The sequence below is a fragment of the Hypanus sabinus genome, chromosome 28 (genome assembly GCF_030144855.1).
Source record: "Hypanus sabinus isolate sHypSab1 chromosome 28, sHypSab1.hap1, whole genome shotgun sequence".
Taxonomy (NCBI): domain Eukaryota; kingdom Metazoa; phylum Chordata; class Chondrichthyes; order Myliobatiformes; family Dasyatidae; genus Hypanus; species Hypanus sabinus.
Genome location: NC_082733.1, coordinates 46,103,184 through 46,119,744, shown reverse-complemented (window position 1 = coordinate 46,119,744; position 16,561 = coordinate 46,103,184). Strand labels below are relative to the sequence as shown.

The 16,561-nt window shown below is 44.8% G+C and overlaps 1 protein-coding gene and 1 long non-coding RNA gene across 5 annotated transcripts in view; one reads left to right on the top strand and one right to left on the bottom strand.

Annotated features, from left to right (window-relative positions):
* Nucleotides 1–1,207: 1,207 nt before the first annotated feature.
* LOC132382686 (uncharacterized) lies at nt 1,208–6,798 on the bottom strand. Its single transcript, XR_009508445.1, has 3 exons — nt 6,367–6,798; nt 5,237–5,421; nt 1,208–1,710 (listed from the first exon to the last, which is right to left on the bottom strand). It is a non-coding gene; the product is annotated as an uncharacterized LOC132382686 (long non-coding RNA).
* Nucleotides 4,687–16,561, top strand: part of homer2 (homer scaffold protein 2) — a 39,391-nt gene continuing 27,516 nt past the window's right edge. Inside the window, exons 1-2 of one of the 4 annotated variants that reach the window (XM_059953145.1) lie at nt 4,697–4,929; nt 8,899–9,055. In XM_059953145.1, the coding sequence (XP_059809128.1) occupies nt 4,925–4,929; nt 8,899–9,055 (162 nt within the window). In that variant the 5' untranslated portion in view covers nt 4,697–4,924. Of the gene's footprint in view, nt 4,930–6,124; nt 6,264–8,898; nt 9,056–16,561 lie in introns of those variants that run through there. The other 3 variants (XM_059953146.1, XM_059953147.1, XM_059953148.1) reach the window with 3 other exon arrangements.

Here is a 16,561-nt window from a genome sequence, read left to right as displayed (position 1 = left end):
AGAGAAACACCGGGTGATAGGTGAAACTTGGAAGGAGAGGGATGAAGCAAAGAGCTAGGAAGTTGATTGGTGAAAGAGATAGGCCATGGAAGAAAGAAAAAAGGGGAGTGGGAGGAGCACCAGAGGGAGGTGATGGGCGAGCAAGGACTTAAAATGAGAAAGGGGAAAGGGGATAGGGAATGGTGAAGGTGGGTGGGGAAGGGCATTACTGGAAATTTGAGAAATCAATGTTCATGCCATCAGGTTGGAGGCTATCCAATGGAATATCCTCCAACCTAGGTGAGGCCTCATCACAACAGTAATCATGGATGGACATATCAGAACGGGAATGGGAAAGTGGAATTAAAATGGGTGGCCACTGGGAGATCTTGCTTGTTCTGGCAGAATTCAGTCAAACTGCTAACCTCTTCCCCCTTTTCATTAAGACGGTGGTGCCTAAATTCAGGCCCAATAAATGAAATAAGTCCCTCTATCTACTTTTAAACATTTCATAATTTTGTATTCCTTGATTTTACATTCCTTTAGCTGCTGTGTCACAAAAGAAACCCCCCAGTGTAACAATATGACCATTAGCATCCGCTTGGTCGCTACAATAAATGCATCTGCACAATTGCAGCAATTTCTCTCTTCTGTCACATCTTGCCCTGTGACTCAAGTGTACAGCTGTCGCTCTTGCTATCTTTCAGTCAGTGTATTCTACCTCTTAAGAACAGTGCTGTCATCTTCGGTACACTGGATTGATGCAGGTTGCTCACCTGGTTTGGCTGCAGTCTGAACTTTCCATATACTAGTTCCCCTTGAGTGCAAACTTCACCTGATCTTGTCTCAAAACCAAGGGAGTGATCAAAGTACTATGGTGAATAGTTCCTATAATACACAGCAAAATCCACACCTGTTCGGTGTGGGGTTAGTTTTAAAGGTAGTATATCAGCTTTTAAAGTTGAAACTGTTTGAATAGTTTGAGGGAAGCAATTAATTCAGATTTTTAGAGCTTTTTATTCAATACTTCATGGAGAGATGGATTGAAAAAAGGTAGTTAGGAAGCTCAGGGGCTTTGAAGAGGATATATTAGAAAGAAGGTTTCTGTTTGAGTTGCTCACTCCTGTTGTCTATCTGACCAGAAATGAAATCTTGCAATTTTTCCAACACCAGCTACTGTGCCTCTATGATTCTGATAAGTGAGTGGGCGAGAGAATGTCTCAGAGAGAGCAGCAAATATCTGAGCGGTGGGAATCCCAGTGAAGAGAACAATGTTTATTGTTAATTATATACAAGCTAAAAACAAAAGATTTGCTTTCATTTAAAGGCTGAGATACACTGTGAAGGATTTCAGCTTTGTGTTTGTGGAGCGAGCCATGCCCGGGTGGGAAGTGGGTGGGTGATCTGAATCAGTAAGACAGATGCTGTTTTCGAATATGTGTTGGTGGTGTGTGCAGTGCATGGCTGGGATTTTATTAACCCTTTGTGGTAAACCACAATCAAATGGACTATGTTGTATGTGAGTAACAGTGAGATACTGACGTACATTTGACCACTGATTATGTTTCTTTTATTTTTTCAGTATCTCATTTTCCTGAATCACTTGTGTTAGAAGACTCACAGTCCCAGGACAGCTTCATGGAATTCAGCAGAATTATTACATGGCCTTCACTGGTGACATACCAGTTCAGTCTGCATCTGGAAAGTATTTGTTGCATCCACTCTGGGCACCTGGGATCAAACACAAAAATTCAAAAGGCTGTTCTTTCCAGCACCTTACATAGTTCAGTTTCTTCAAAGCACTTTGCACACAATAGAAGATATCTGAGTGTAGGAAACAAGACAGTTATTGTGCAGTGAGATTTAGACCAGGCAATCTACTTTAATGGTATTACTGAGGCATAACTGAAGGATCTTCATTTAACAAAATGGAGCCAGACGGAATATAAGATGTTTATTCATGGCCTCCTCTACTGTCAAGATGAAACCACACTCAGGTTGGAGGAACAAAACCTGATATTCCATCTGGGTAGCCTCCAACCTGATGGTATGAACACTGATTTCTCTAACTTCCATTAATGCGCCTCCTCCCCTTCTTAACCCATCCAGTATCTATCTATTTGTCTATCTATCTATCTATTTATTTTTCGATTTTTTTTCTCTTTTCTCTCTCTGCCCCTCTCACAATCACTCATTGCCTGCTCTCCATCTCCCTGTGGTTCTCCCCTCCCCTTCCCCTCCCATGATCCTTTCCCTTCTCCAGCTGTGTATCCCTTTTGCCAATTAACTTTCCAGATCTTAGCTTCATCCCTCCTCCTCCTGTCTTCTCCTATCATCTTGGATCTCCACCTCCCCCCGCCCCCACTTTCAAATCTTCTACTATCTTCTTTCAGTTAGTCCTGACGAAGAGTCTCGGCCCAAAACGTCAACTGTACTTCTTCCTATAGATGCTGCCTAGCCTGCTGTGTTCCACCAGCACTTTGTGTGTGTTGCTTCAGTAAATCTCTTCTGCATGCTCTCTAAAGCTTTCCTAATTTTCCTAAGGTATGGTGTGCAGAACTGGACACATTCCTACAGTGGTGGCCAAGCCAGAGTTTACAACAGTACCTTTCTGTTCTTGTGTCTTTATTAAACACACATTATCCTATTTACATTTTTTATCTTCTTTATTAACCCAGCCAACCCTTTCCGGATTTCATTGCTCTTGTACCTCTTTTTGAATTGTCCTTTCTACAAATGTTTGTAGTTTATACTGCCTAATCTCATTCTTCTTACCAAGTGGAACACTTCACAGCATAAAACGTACTCAGGGAGTTGTACAGCAAAACAGGCCCTTTGGTCCATCACATCCAGACTGATCTTTTTGTCCACTTGCTTGTTTTAAGGTTGTATTACTCTATGCCTTCCTTGTTTAAACATAATGACTATATCTGACAGCATCCCATCCTCTGGCAATGACTCTGTGTAAAACATCTTACTGCTCAAACAGATCCCCTTTAAGACCCTTTCCTTTCACCTTAAATCTCTGCTCCCTTATTTTATTTTAAGGCAAAGAGTGGTTGTAGATGGGTCATATTCTGTGTGGAGGTCGTCAGCAGTGGTGTGCCTCAGGGATCTGTTCTGGGACCCTTACTCTTTGTGATTTTTATAAATGACCTGGATGAAGAAGTGGAGGAATGGGTTAATAAGTTTGTTGATGACACTAAGGTTGGAGGAGTTGTGGATAGTGTGGAGTGCTGTCAAAGGTTACAGCAGAACATTGATAGGATGTAAAACTGGGCTGAAAAGTGGAAGATGGAGTTCAACCCAGATAAGTGTGAAGTGGTTCATTTTGGTAGGTCAAATATGATAGCAGAATATAGTATTAATGGTAAGACTCTTGGCAATGTGGAAGATCAGAGGGATCTTGGGGTCTGAGTTCATAGGACACTCAAAGCAGCTGTGCATGTTGACACTGTGGTTAAGAAGGTGTACGTGTATTGGCCTTCATCAATCATGGAATTGAATTTAGGATCTGAGAGGTAACGTTGCAGCTATATAGGACCCTGGTCAGACCCCACTTGGAGTACTGTGCTCAGTTCTGGTCACCTCTCTACAGGAAGGATGTGGAAGCGATAGAAAGGGTGCAGAAGAGATTTACAAGGATGTTGCCTGGATTGGGGAGCATGCCTTATGAAAACAGGTTGACTGAACTCGGCCTTTTCTCCTTGGAGCAACAGAGGACGAGAGGTGACCTGATAGAGGTGTACAAGATGATGAGAGGCATTGATTGTGTGGATTGTCAGAGGATTTTTCACAGGGCTGAAATGGTTGCCACAAGAGGACACAGGTTTAAGCTGCTGGGGAGTAGGTACAGCGGAGATGTCAGGGGTAAGTTTTTTACTCAGAGAGTGGTGAATGTGTGGAATGGGCTGCCGGCAATGGTGGTGGTGGCGGGTACTATAGGGTCTTTGAGACTTTTGAATAGGTACATGGAGCTTAGAAAAATAGAAGGCTATAGGTAAGCCTAGTAATTTCTAGGGTAGGGATATGTTCGGCACAACCTTGTGGACTGAAGGGCCTGTATTGTGCTGTAGGTTTTCTATGTTTCTATGTTTAACATCCCTACCCATGCTCCCACCCTGCCCGACGCCTCCAAACATTTCACAGGTAGATTTGAAAACGGAGCATCAAGTCATTAATGCGAAAAGCAATGGGCCCAGTTCCCATCCTGCCCTCTGTACAATCTCTCCAAGCTGAGAAACCACCTTCCGCAACTCTCTTCGTTCCGCGTCGAACTAGTCACCTGTTCCCGTTGTTGCCCCTCTTATCTCACGAAATTCACTCAAAGCTCGGTGTCATTGTAACCGTATCAACTGCCTCCCCTCAACAATGTTCTATGAAACTTAGTTAAAATACTCTGTCTTTAGTGGACACGACCTGCCTTTAGCAGATCAAAACTGGTTTCTGAGATGTGCGAGGGCAGGCAGCTAAATAACATTAACGAATAAAATGCAGTGGCTGGGTTGGCGGAGGCATTAGGGTAGGCAGTATGGCAATGGCTGGATTGTGGGGTGCTGTGGTAGTTGGCTGAGTCGCCTCAGTTGTAGCGGTGGAGTAAGTCTGCATCAGTAACCAGGCTTTGGTTATTGCTACATTCCTTCAGTTAACGACGTGCAGTATTTAGCTGAGCTGCAGTAGTTAGAAGGGTGTCGTGTGAGCTAGGTTGGAACTGCTATCAGGATGAAGTGGTAGTTAGCTGGGTTGAAATAGTTAGTGGTAGTTAGTCAGGTTACTGCGGTGGTTGAGCAGCCGCTCGGGGGCGCCTCCCCTCGCTCTGACTCGGCGCTCCGGAGTTCAGTCGGGAGACGCGGTGCTGGAGCCGGAGCTCGGCGCTCGCCATGGACCCGAGCAACTAAAGCTACCGGACCTTGAGAGAGAGAGAAGCAGCGGACATCGCCTGGCTATGGGGTGAGTTCTGGACTGCCGAACGACCACACTTTGTTGGAAAGGTGCTCTGGGATCGAGCCGTCAGCAAGCTGTCTCGACAGAAAATCCGGGCGGTGATGAGGGAGCGCCACATTGTCAGGGATGCAATGCTGAGGGAGCGCTGTACTGTCAGAGGGGCTGTTGAGGGAGCGCAGTACTGTAGGGGTGCTTCACCGTAGGATGGGACAGTGTTCAGGGAGCACCACATTCTCGGGGTGCAATACTGAATGAGTGACTATCGGGGGAGCGCCGCGGTGCTATGGGAGCACCTGAGCCGCAGAGACTTTACCAAGTTCCACTCGCTCCGACTCTGCATCTGCGAGCCGGCACCATGTCTGAGGATGCCTTGTGCCGCCGCTCGAGGTTTCTGAAGATATCACTGGCGTGACATCACATAATTATATCTCAGGAGCTGCTAAAAATATTCTCCGCGATGCGCTGACATTTCCCAGCTCCCAGCTTCTGTCTCTCCAGCTGTGGATTATAAAACAGAGACAGCCAAATATTATATTGAAGAAAGGATATCTTAGCCCGTGTATCACACAGCCGGGTCTGAGAAGTGTTAAATCTGCTTACGTTATGACCTAACTTCACTCCATGGGATGCCCCACCTCAGATAAAAGCAAATTATTCCCCCTCTGGTGCTGACGGGACGCACAGGAACACCCCGTATGTCCCCTCCCTACCCCTTTCCCTGAATCCCAGGAGGAACCGCCGCCGATATTTGTAAACTGGTGGAGCTGATTTTGAGTGTGTTGGTAATTCAGAATGAGTCAGAAATAGATTATGAACCCACGGGGCAGAAATTGTTTCATCCCCTTTGCTTGTTTGCTGTCGTACCCTGGATTCTGATTCTTGATTCTCAAGTCTACTTTGAGGGTGAATAACGTCGTAATAAATTAGAATGCTTGTCCGGTCTTTGCAGGAGGTAAACATCTCGCTATTTGGCGGAAAAGCAGAAATCATCGGGGCTATATTTGACCCTTTAACAAAATGCTGCGAGAGTCGGCGAGGAACTCTCACCAGGTCAGAGTCCACATTCCTCGGGCAATTTGCCCGGATTCACCCCCGACTGCTGGAGGAAGGCAGTTAATGATAAACTGCAGGAACAGAAGCAGCGAGTGTGGGGTAGGGGGAGACAGAGCGATCTCGGACGGGAAGTGGAAGTGGGGGGCTCCCTTGAGGGACAGTGAGGTCGGGGTTCTACTGGGAAGGGGAAGAAAATGAGTGTGTCCCCCAAGAGGAGACAAGGTACTGCAGGCGTCAGAGAAGAGACGGTTCTTCTAGGAAGGGGGAATCCCCACGTTCACTGCCTGGTGAGTGGGCTCCCCCGGGTCCCGGGAATCTGCAGTTTGTTTGAACTCCCCGAAACCCGAAAGTGACGGAGTGGAGACCAAGATATTCCATGTTTTCCGTTACCCCGGTCTTGGCTGAGGTTGGGTCTGAGGATTGTGTATCACTTCCTCCCTCGCTCCTTCACTGGTCATCGACTGTGTCATTTCTCCGACCCAGCCGTCTATCGATTTACACGTTGGGCTCTGTGCCTGCGGGCTTTTTATTTAAAGCGAGGCCTCTAATGATCCACTTGCTTCACAGTCGGCGTTTCCATCAATTGTCCCCGTACACAGGAACATTCCAAACAATTCAACGACATCTACTTCAGGTTAACTGTTTGTGTCCAGCAATAGGGAAGAGAATATCTTCACCCCTACCCCAGCAGCTCTGACCTTTGCTCTATAACCTCACTCCGAAAGAAATATTAATTGCAGTACTCAGAGAAAAATCTTGTTAAAGTTAATGAAATTCTTTGGATTGGCAGTAGCGAACAATCTACAGGAGGAATTCAGCGGGTCGAGCAGCGTCTGTGGTGGGGTGGGGGAATACCTTTCCTCGAAAAAATATCAAAGTGTAGACAGTCGGTGAAGGAAAAACTGGTTTCCACGTTGTGCTGAGCTGCGTGTCAGACAGAGCAGTCGCGAACTAGGCCATAACGCATCCAGATAGGATGGTGTATTGATTTACAAATTGGCAAGAGTTGATGGGGAAGGTGTATTTAACCTCCTGAGAAAGTAGAGGTGCCCAGTACATCAACATGGTTGAACCAGTTGGTGATGTTCACCCTCAGGAACTTGAGGCTCTCAACCTGGTTGATTTAAGCTGGGGTGCACAGCTACAATTAAAAACCTGCTGAAACATTACCGGTGTATAGACCGTAAGACCATAAAATATAGGAGAAGGATTAGGCCATTTGGCCCATTGAGGCTGCTCCGCCATTTTGTCATGCTGATCCAATTTTTCTCTCAGCCCCAATCTCCTGCCTTCTTCCCAAATCCCTTCATGTCCTGACCAATCAAGAAACTATTAACCTCTGCCGGAAGACTTGGCCTCCACAGCTGCTTGTGGCAAAAAAAAAATTCCGCTGATTCACCACTCTCTGGCTAAAGAAATTCCTCCTCATCTCCATTCAAAAAGGATGTCCCTCTATTCTGAGGCAGTGTTCTCTGATCTTACACTCTCCCCCTAGGAAGCATTCTCTCCACATCCACTCTGTCAAGGTCTTTCACCACTCTTTCAAGGTGTCCCCTCATTCTACTAATTGTAGTGAATACAGGCCCAGAGCCAAAAATAACATTGTATAAGCAGTGCTCACAAGAATTTTATACAATTTTATGCATTTATACAAAATTCTACAAAAAATACAATTTGAACAAAAACAAAGTCCATTTTAGTGTAAAGTGATCACAGTGTTGATAGTGTTGTGATTGGGGTTTCACCGGATGGCAAAGAAATAGCTGTAGAATTAAAGCTTCTGGGACTCATGTAAGAAGCTGGTATGGGCCGGATGGTGGGGATCTTTGATGATGGATGTTTTTTGAAGCAGTGCCTCCTGCAGATACTACTAATGGTGGGGAGGGATGTACCCATATTATATTGGGCTGAATCTACGACTCCCCTTAGCTTCTTCCATTACTGTGCATTTGAATCACTGCTATCAGACTGTGAAACGTGTAATTTTGTTATTTTATCAATGATAGACCACCTGCTCCTTTAAACCTGTCGTGTGCCGTGGAGCAAACTGTCTGTACCCTTGGCCAACCCTACTGCCATAAACTCTCTGAGATATAAACTATGTCTGTTTCATGTCAGCCAGCTTTGCATCGCTATGAGGGAAAGCAGTTGGAGGAATGGTGGCCGCTGGTCCCTATAGGGTCAAGCAGCTTGAGACAAGAAAATGCTACTTATAGAGAATATGTCAACTGCCGCTGCACCTTTCAGTGTGATGGTGGTACAGCAGTGAGCTGGAGACCTGTTGGTGAGCAGCCACACCCCCGGAATCAGACTCTTTCATGTCTCACAATCTGCTTCTTCTCTGACCATGAAAGAGTTAATGTAATATGTTTAAACTCAGCAGCCTAGGGAGACTGTAACAGTTCCCTCCGCTTGGAAACCGGTTATTTCTTTAGCCCAGAGGAGCTGTGACGGATCTGGATCGGCGCAGATGGTGACTTCAGCACAGTTAGTCTGTGGGTCAGGAAGTAGTGTGCAGACCAGGCAGGGAAGCTCGGTTACACTGGGTTACAATGCAGTGAATGTTCATCTGTTGTCAGGGTGGCCCACAGACTTCCTGTTAATCAGCAATCCTCGATATAAGGGGTGCCCACTCGGCTCACTATCTTGCATTCAAAACTGTCCCACTGCAGACAGGAGTTTCCTCCAGAGAGCACTGGCTGTTCAGAAGAAATGATCCAATGTATCTGTCTCTTCGTACTCCTTGGGTTCAGAGCCTGGACCTGACGTTTTGGAGGAAGGGAGAGCGATTAGTGCGGTGTGCCGGTGAATACTCTTGTCCATCACAGCTGTGGCTCTTTCAATGACACTCTCTCTCCTCATCCCTGTCCCCCACCCCCATCCCTCTCTCCCTTACCGTTCTCCTCTCTCTCCTTCCTTCAGCGAGCAGCCAATCTTCACCAGCAAAGCTCACGTCTTCCAGATTGACCCCAGCACCAAGAGGAACTGGCTCCCGGCCAGCAAGCACCCACTTACCGTCTCCTATTTCTATGATGGGTCAAGGAACAGTTATCGCATCATCAGTGTGGATGGAGCCAAGGTCAGGGGCGAGGGGTCAGGGTGAGGGTGAAAGCAGTTTAGGAACAGCATGGGCTGGGGAGGAGCTGTTGGTTACTGGAAATGTGGGTGGAGTGGTCGTTTTGCAGTGGGAAGGCAGACAGAAGTCGGGGTGATGGAGTTTGGGTAGTGAGACATTGAGGGCGAGGATGGGAAGGTGAAGGTGGACGGGTGGTGGGAAGCGCCAAGGTGAAGGTGAGGGACTGGGGAAAGATGTGAGGGGAACCCATTGCAGGTGACCACAGAGGGGGTCAGTGAAGGAGGAGTTGCTTCTGTTTTTACTGATGGTGGGAACGAGGAAATTCTGACTGTGTTGCCATGGTTTCCACCCTGACGTGTGAACTAAATCGGTTTCTGAAGTGTCTGTGATTTTGTGGGGGTGTTACAGATTGTCGATGTAATCTCAGAATAAATGGAGTAGACTAGAGCTATACTGGTTGATCACGGGGTGGGGGTGGTGGTCTGAGTGTGGCAACTCCAGGAAACATCATATCACTTTTGATTCTTTCACTGTCTATTTTCATTCTACAGAGACACAAAAGACTCTAGGTGCTAGAATTTGAAGCAAATAATGATCTGCTAGAGAGTTGGACTGCATCTGTGGGGGAGGAACTGTTGACGTTTTATGTTGAAACTCTGACAAAACCCTCATTCCACCTCCATTCCCCACCTCCACTGATTGGAATACAGGAACACTTCTTCCAAATACATAAACTGAACACCTCCTTTATCCCAAATAAAACTCAGCTTCCTCAATCTGTCCATATAACTAAAGTCCCTTGACAGTCATCATTTTGGTGAATTTCTTCTGCGCTATTTCCAAACCCTTCACATTCTTACAAATGTTCAGAGCTCCTGACTGAAGACAAACCAACGTTTCATTGTAGTCTCTTTGCTCCCATGCAAAGAATAAACCACTGGATGAAGTCAGCGCATGAGGCAGCATCTGTGGAGGCAGAAGGATGGATAATGTTTGGGGTTTGAGACCCTGCATGATGAGAGGGGAGATAGCCAGTGGATAGACATAAAGGGTGGGCAGAGATAGTCTGCTTGAAATAGATAGAAACAGGTGGAATGGGGGAGACAAAAGAGGGATGAATCTTGGTATCATGGGGGAGGGTCAGGAGATGAATCTTGGTAACATGGGGGATGGAGGAGGGATGAATTCCTTGGTAACATGGGGGAGGGAGGGGGGATGAATCTTGACAACATGGGGGATGGAGAGGGGAGGGATGGGGAGATGAATCAGTAACATGGGCCAGCCACTTCTCCTTTTTTGATTTAATTACATTTTATTCCACAAACTCTGTAAGAATGAATGTTATTTCCTACCTTAAATTTATAGATAGTGATTGTGAATATGTAAGGTTAAATTTCCGTAACCCAAGTAGTCACGATGCAAAGGTTGTCCATGTCTGTCAATCACTCTGCCTGGTATACCCTCAAAACAAACTGTCAGATCAGTGAGACACAATATCTCCCTCACAAAGTCATGCTGACTAATCAATTCTGATTTTCCTGTCTCTTAAAATGTTCTCCAATAATTTCACTGTGAGCTAATGTAAAGCTTTTCCCTGCTACCTTGAATAAATTCTTTTTTACACTATATGTTAATGATATAGATGATGGAATTGATGGCTTTGTTGCGAAGTTTGCAGACAATACAAAGATAGGTGGAGGACCAGGTAGTTTAGAGGAAGTGGAGAGGCTACAGAAACTCTTAGATAGATTAGGAGAATGGGCAAAGAAGTGGCAGATGAAATACAATGTTGGGAAGTGTATGGTCATGCACTTTGGTAGAAGAAATGAAAGGGCTGACTATTTTCTAAATGCAGAGAAAGTACAAAAAACTGAGGTGCAAAGGGACTTGTGAGTTCTTGTGCAGGATTCCCTAAAGGTTAATTTACAGGTTGAGTCTGTGGTGAGGAAAGCAAATGCAATGTTAGCACTCATTTCAAGAAGACTAGAATATAAAAGCAAGGATGTAATGTTGAGACTTTATAAAGCACTGGTGAGGCATCACTTGGAGAATTGAGAGCAGTTTTGGGCCCCTTACCTTAGAAAGGATGTGCTGAAACTGGAGAGGGTTCAAAAGAGGTTCACGAAAATGATTCCAAGATTGAATGGCTTGTCATATGAAGAGTGTCTGATGGCTGTGGGGTTGTATTTACTGGAATTCAGAAGAATGAGAGATGACCTCATTGTAAGCTATTGAATGGTGAAAGTCCTTGATAAAGTGAATGTGGAGAGGATGTTTCCTATGATGAGAGAGTCTAAGACCAGGGACACAGCCTCAGAATAAAGAGGCGCCTATTAAATGGAGATGAGGAGAATTTTCTTTAGCCAGAGAGTGGTGACTCTGTGGAATTTGTTACTGCAGGCAGCTGTGGAGGCCAAGTCTTTATGTATATTTAAGGCAGAGATTGAGGGATTCTTGATTGGTCAGGGCATGAAGGAATACAGGGAGAAGGCAGGAGATTGGGGCTCAGAGGAAAATTGGATCAGTCATGAAGAAATGATGGAGCAGACTCAATGGGCCAAATGGTCTAATTCTACTCCTGTATCTTTGGAGTTTGTAAAATGTGTGCAGGATAGTTTTTTGCAACAATACATAGAGGTACCAACTAGAGAAGGGGCAGTGTTGGGTCTTCTATTAGGGAATGAAATAGGTCAGGTAACGGAGGTATGTGTTGGGGAACACTTCGGGTCCAGTGATCACAAAGCCATTAGTTTCAATATAATTATGGAGAAGGATAGGGCTGGACCCACGGTTGAGATCTTTGATTGGAGAAAGGCTAACTTTGAGCAGATGTGAAAGGATTTAGAAGGAGTGGATTGGGACAATTTGTTTTATGGGAAGGATGTAATAGAGAAATGGAGGTCATTTAAAGGTGAAATTTTGAGGGTACAGAATCTTTATGTTCCTGTTAGGTTGAAACTTTTAAGTTTGAGAGAGCCATGGTTTTCAAGGGATATTGCAAATTTGGTTAGGAAAAAGAGAGATATCTACAATAAATATAGGCAGCATGGAGTAAATGAGGTGCTTGAGGAATATAAAGAATGTAAAAAGAATCTTAAGAAAGAAATTAGAAAAGCTAAAAGAAGATATGAAGTTGCTTTGGCAAGTAAGGTGAAAATAAATCTGAAAGGTTTCTACAGTTATATTAATAGCAAAAGGATAGTGAGGGATAAAATTGGTCCCTTGGAGAATCAGAGTGGACAGCTATGTGTGGAGCCGAAAGAGATTGGGGAGATTTTGATCAATTTCTTTTCTTCGGTATCCAATAAGGAGAAGGATATTGAATTGTGTAAGGTAAAGAAAACAAGTAGGGAAGTTATGGAAATTATGACAATTAAAGAGAAGGAAGTACTGGCACTTTTAAGGAATATAAAAGTGGATAAATTTCTGGATCCTGACAGGATATTCCCTAGGACCTTGATGGAAGTTAATGTAGAAATAGCAGGGGATCTGACAGAAATATTTCAAATGTCATTAGAAACGGGGATGGTGCCAGAGGACTGGCATATTGCTCATTGTCTATTGTCTATGTAGTTCCATTGTTTAAAAAGGGTTCTAAGAGTAAACCTAGCAATTATAGGCTGGTCAGTTTGACATCAGTGGTGGGTAAATTAATGGATAGTATTCTTAGAGATGGTATATATAATTATCTAGATAGACAGGGTCTGATTAGGAACAGTCAACATGGATTTGTGCATGGAAGGTCATGTTTGACAAACCTTATTGAATTTTTTGAAAAGGTTACGAGGATAGTTGACGAGGGTAAAGCAGTGGATGTTGTCTATATGAACTTCAGTAAGGCCTTTGACAAGGTTCCACACAGAAGGTTAGTTAGGAAGGTTCAATCTTTAGGTATTAATATTGAAGTAGTAAAATGGATTCAACAGTGGCTGGATGGGAGATGCTAGAGAGTAGTGGTGGATAACTGTTTGTCAGGTTGGAGACCAGTGACTAGTGGTGTGCCTCAGGGATCTGTACTGGGTCCAATGTTGTTTGTTATATACATTAATGATCTGGATGATGGGATGATAAATTGGATTGGTAAGTATGCAGATGATACTAAGGTAGGTGGCGTTGTGGATAATGAAGCAGGTTTTCAAAGTTTGCAGAGAGATTTAGGCCAGTTAGAAGAGTGGGCTGAACGATGGCAGATGGAGTTTAATGCTGATAAATGTGAGGTGCTACATTTTGGTAGGAATAATCCAAATAGGACATACGTGGTAAATGGTAGGGCATTGAAGAATGCGGTAGAACAGAGTGATCTAGGAATAATGGTGCATAGTTCCCTGAAGATGGAATCTCATGTGGATAGGGTGGTGAAGAAAGCTTCTGGTATGTTGGCCTTTATAAATCAGAGCATTGAGTATAGGAGTTGGGATGTAATGTTAAAGTTGTACAAGGCATTGGTAAGGCCGAATTTGGAGTATTGTGTACGGTCCTGGTCACCGAATTATAGGAAAGATGTCAACAAAATAGAGAGAGTACAGAGAAGATTTACTAGAATGTTACCTTGGTTTCAGCACCTAAGTTACAGGGAAAGGTTGAACAAGTTAGGTCTTTATTCTTTAGAGCGTAGAAGATTGAGGGGGGACTTGATAGAGGTATTTAAAATTATGAGGGGGATAGATAGAGTTGACGTGGATAGGCTTTTTCCATTGAGAGTAGGGGAGATTCAAACAAGAGGACATAAGTTGAGAGATAGGGGGCAAAAATTTAAGGGTAACATGAGGGGGAATTTCTTTACTCAGAGAGTGGTAGCTATGTGGAACGAGTTTCCAGTAGAAGTGGTAGAGGCAGGTTCGGTATTGTCATTTAAAGTAAAATTGGATAGGTATATGGACAGGAAAGGAATGGAGGCTTATGGGCTGAGTGTGGTCAGTGGGACTAGGTGAGAGTTAGCGTTTGGCACAGACTAGAAGGGCCGAGATGGCCTGTTTCCATGCTGTAATTGTTGTATTGTTAACCCAGGTTTAAAATCTAAAGGGGACTTGAAGGGCAAATGTTTGGAGGGTAGTGAGTATACTGTATGGCCTGACAGGGGTGAGTATTATGATTTTAAAAACAAATTGACAGGTAAATGAATTGGAAAGGATTAGAAGGCAATGGGTTGAATGCAGGCAAATGAGACTGGCTTTGGAAGACAGCTTGGTTGGCATGGACATTGGGCTAGGGGTCTTGTTTCTGTGCTGTGCCACTGCAAAGGGTGGGATCAGAGAGCGACCAAAGAGAACGTCTATGTCAAGAGCCTGAGGCTCATGTACTTTGTACCCAGCTTTAACAAAGAGGTGCTGCTGTAGTCCCAGTGACAAGAGATGGTTGAGAAGTTGGGATAAAAATGGAGCAACAGAGGGTGTAGTGCAAGTAGGTAAGTCACCAATGGGACATCAGGGCGAGGAGTTCAGAAGTACTGGCCTTAATTGCCCAATTATTCTGTGGTAGGAATCAGATGTCAGAGGACTAGAACAATGAAGCTATTTAAATTTTACTCAAAAAGGTGTGACTTCAGGCCAGTGAGGTCACTCTGGAAATGCTGTGAGTAACAGTGAAGTTAGTTGTACACAGAGTGGAAGCTTTGCCCCATGTATGTAATTATTGCAACCAAGGTAAGTTTGGGTAATATCTTGCTATGCCTGGGTCAGGGTTTTGGATCATTACAGAGATGTGGCTAAATATCCAATATTTCCAAAGGAACATTTCCCACAGATTGAAGCATGAACGATGAAATTCTGATAGTTAAAACAAAGAGGGAAAATGGGAAACTGCAGTCTCATTTAAATAACATCAGGAATGGGCAAAGTTATAGATGTGATACAGGGTATCAAAGGCCCCAGCCAAAGGCAACAAGATTCAAAGTCATATCTGAAAAGTCTATAGGAACTTGTTTTTTGAGGATGTAGCTGAAAAATATAAAAGGGAGAACCAGTTGTTGTTGAAGTGGGTTTTTCAGAAATACATTGATAAGTTCCAACATAAAAGATCAGTGTGCAAAATGAAAGGTGCCTGGGAGTAATGTACATATGGATTTGGATTGAAAACTGGTTGACAGATGGAAACAGATTAAACAGTTTTTTGGGGTTGGCTGCTGGTAGTTAGGAGGATTTGGCAGGGACCAGTGCTGGTAGTCAGGAGAGTTCGGCAGGAATCAATCAGTGCTCATATTTAGGAGGGTTCAGCAGGGATCAACCAGTGCTGGTAGTTAGGAGGGTTTAGCAGGAATCAGTGCTGATAGTTAGGAGGGTTTGACAGGGATCAGTGCTGGTAGTTAGGAGGGTTTGACAGGGATCAGTGCTGGTAGTTAGGAGGGTTTAGCAGGAATCAGTGCTGGTAATTAGGAGGGTTTGGCAGGGATTTATCAGTGCTGGTAATTAGGGGGATTTGACAGGGTTCAACAGGGATCAATCAGTGCTAGTAGTTAAGAGGGTTCAGCAGAGATCAGTGCTGGTAGTTAGGAGGGTTCAGCAGAGATCAGTGCTGGTAGTTAGGAGGGTTTGGCAGGGATATGTGCTGGTAGTTAGGAGGGTTCAGCAGAGATCAGTGCTGGTAGTTAGGAGGGTTCAGCAGAGATCAGTGCTGATAGTTAGGAGGGTTTGGCAGGGTTCAGTGCTGGTGGTTAGGACGGCTCGGCAGGAATCAGTGCTGGTAGTTAGGAGGGTTCGGCAGGAATCAGTGCTGGTAGATAGGAGGGTCTGGCAGGGTTCTGTGCTGGTAGGAGGTTGTGACAGAGTTCTATGCTCATAGTTAGGAGGGATTGACAGGGTTCAGTGCTGGTAGGAGTGTTCAGCAGGGATCAGTACTGGTAATTAGGAGGATTTGACAGGGTTCAATGCTGGTAGTTAGGAGGGTTCAACAGGGATCAATCAGTGCTGGTCGTTAGGAGGGATTGACAGGGATCAGTGCTGGTAGTTAGGAGAGTTCGGCAGGTATCAATGAGTGCTGGTAGTTGGGAGGGTTTGACACGGTTCAGTGCTGGTAGTTAGGACGGTTCAGCTGGGATCAGTGCTGGTAGTTAGGAGGATCTGGCAGGGTTCTGTGCTGGTAGGAGGTTGTGACAGTGTTCAATGCCGGTAATTAGGAAGGTTTGACAGGGATCAGTGCTGGTAGGAGAGTTCAGCAGTGATCAGTGCTGGTAGTTAGGAGGGTTCGGCAGGGAACAGTCCTGGTAGTTAGGAGGATTCAGCAGGGTTCAATGCTGATAGTTAGGAAGGTTTGACAGGGATCACTGCTGGTAATCAGGAGAGTTCGGCAGGTATCAATGAGTGCTGGTAGAGAAGAGGGTTTGACAGGTTTCAATGTTGGTTTGTCAGGGATCAGTGCTGGTAGTTAGGAGGTTTTGACAGTGTTCAATGCTCATAGTTAGGAAGGTTTGACAGGGTTCAGTGCTGGTTGTTAGGAGAGTTCAGCAGTGATCAGTGCCGGTTGTTAGGAGAGTTCGGCAGGGATCAATGAGTGCTGGTAGAGAAGAGGGTTTGA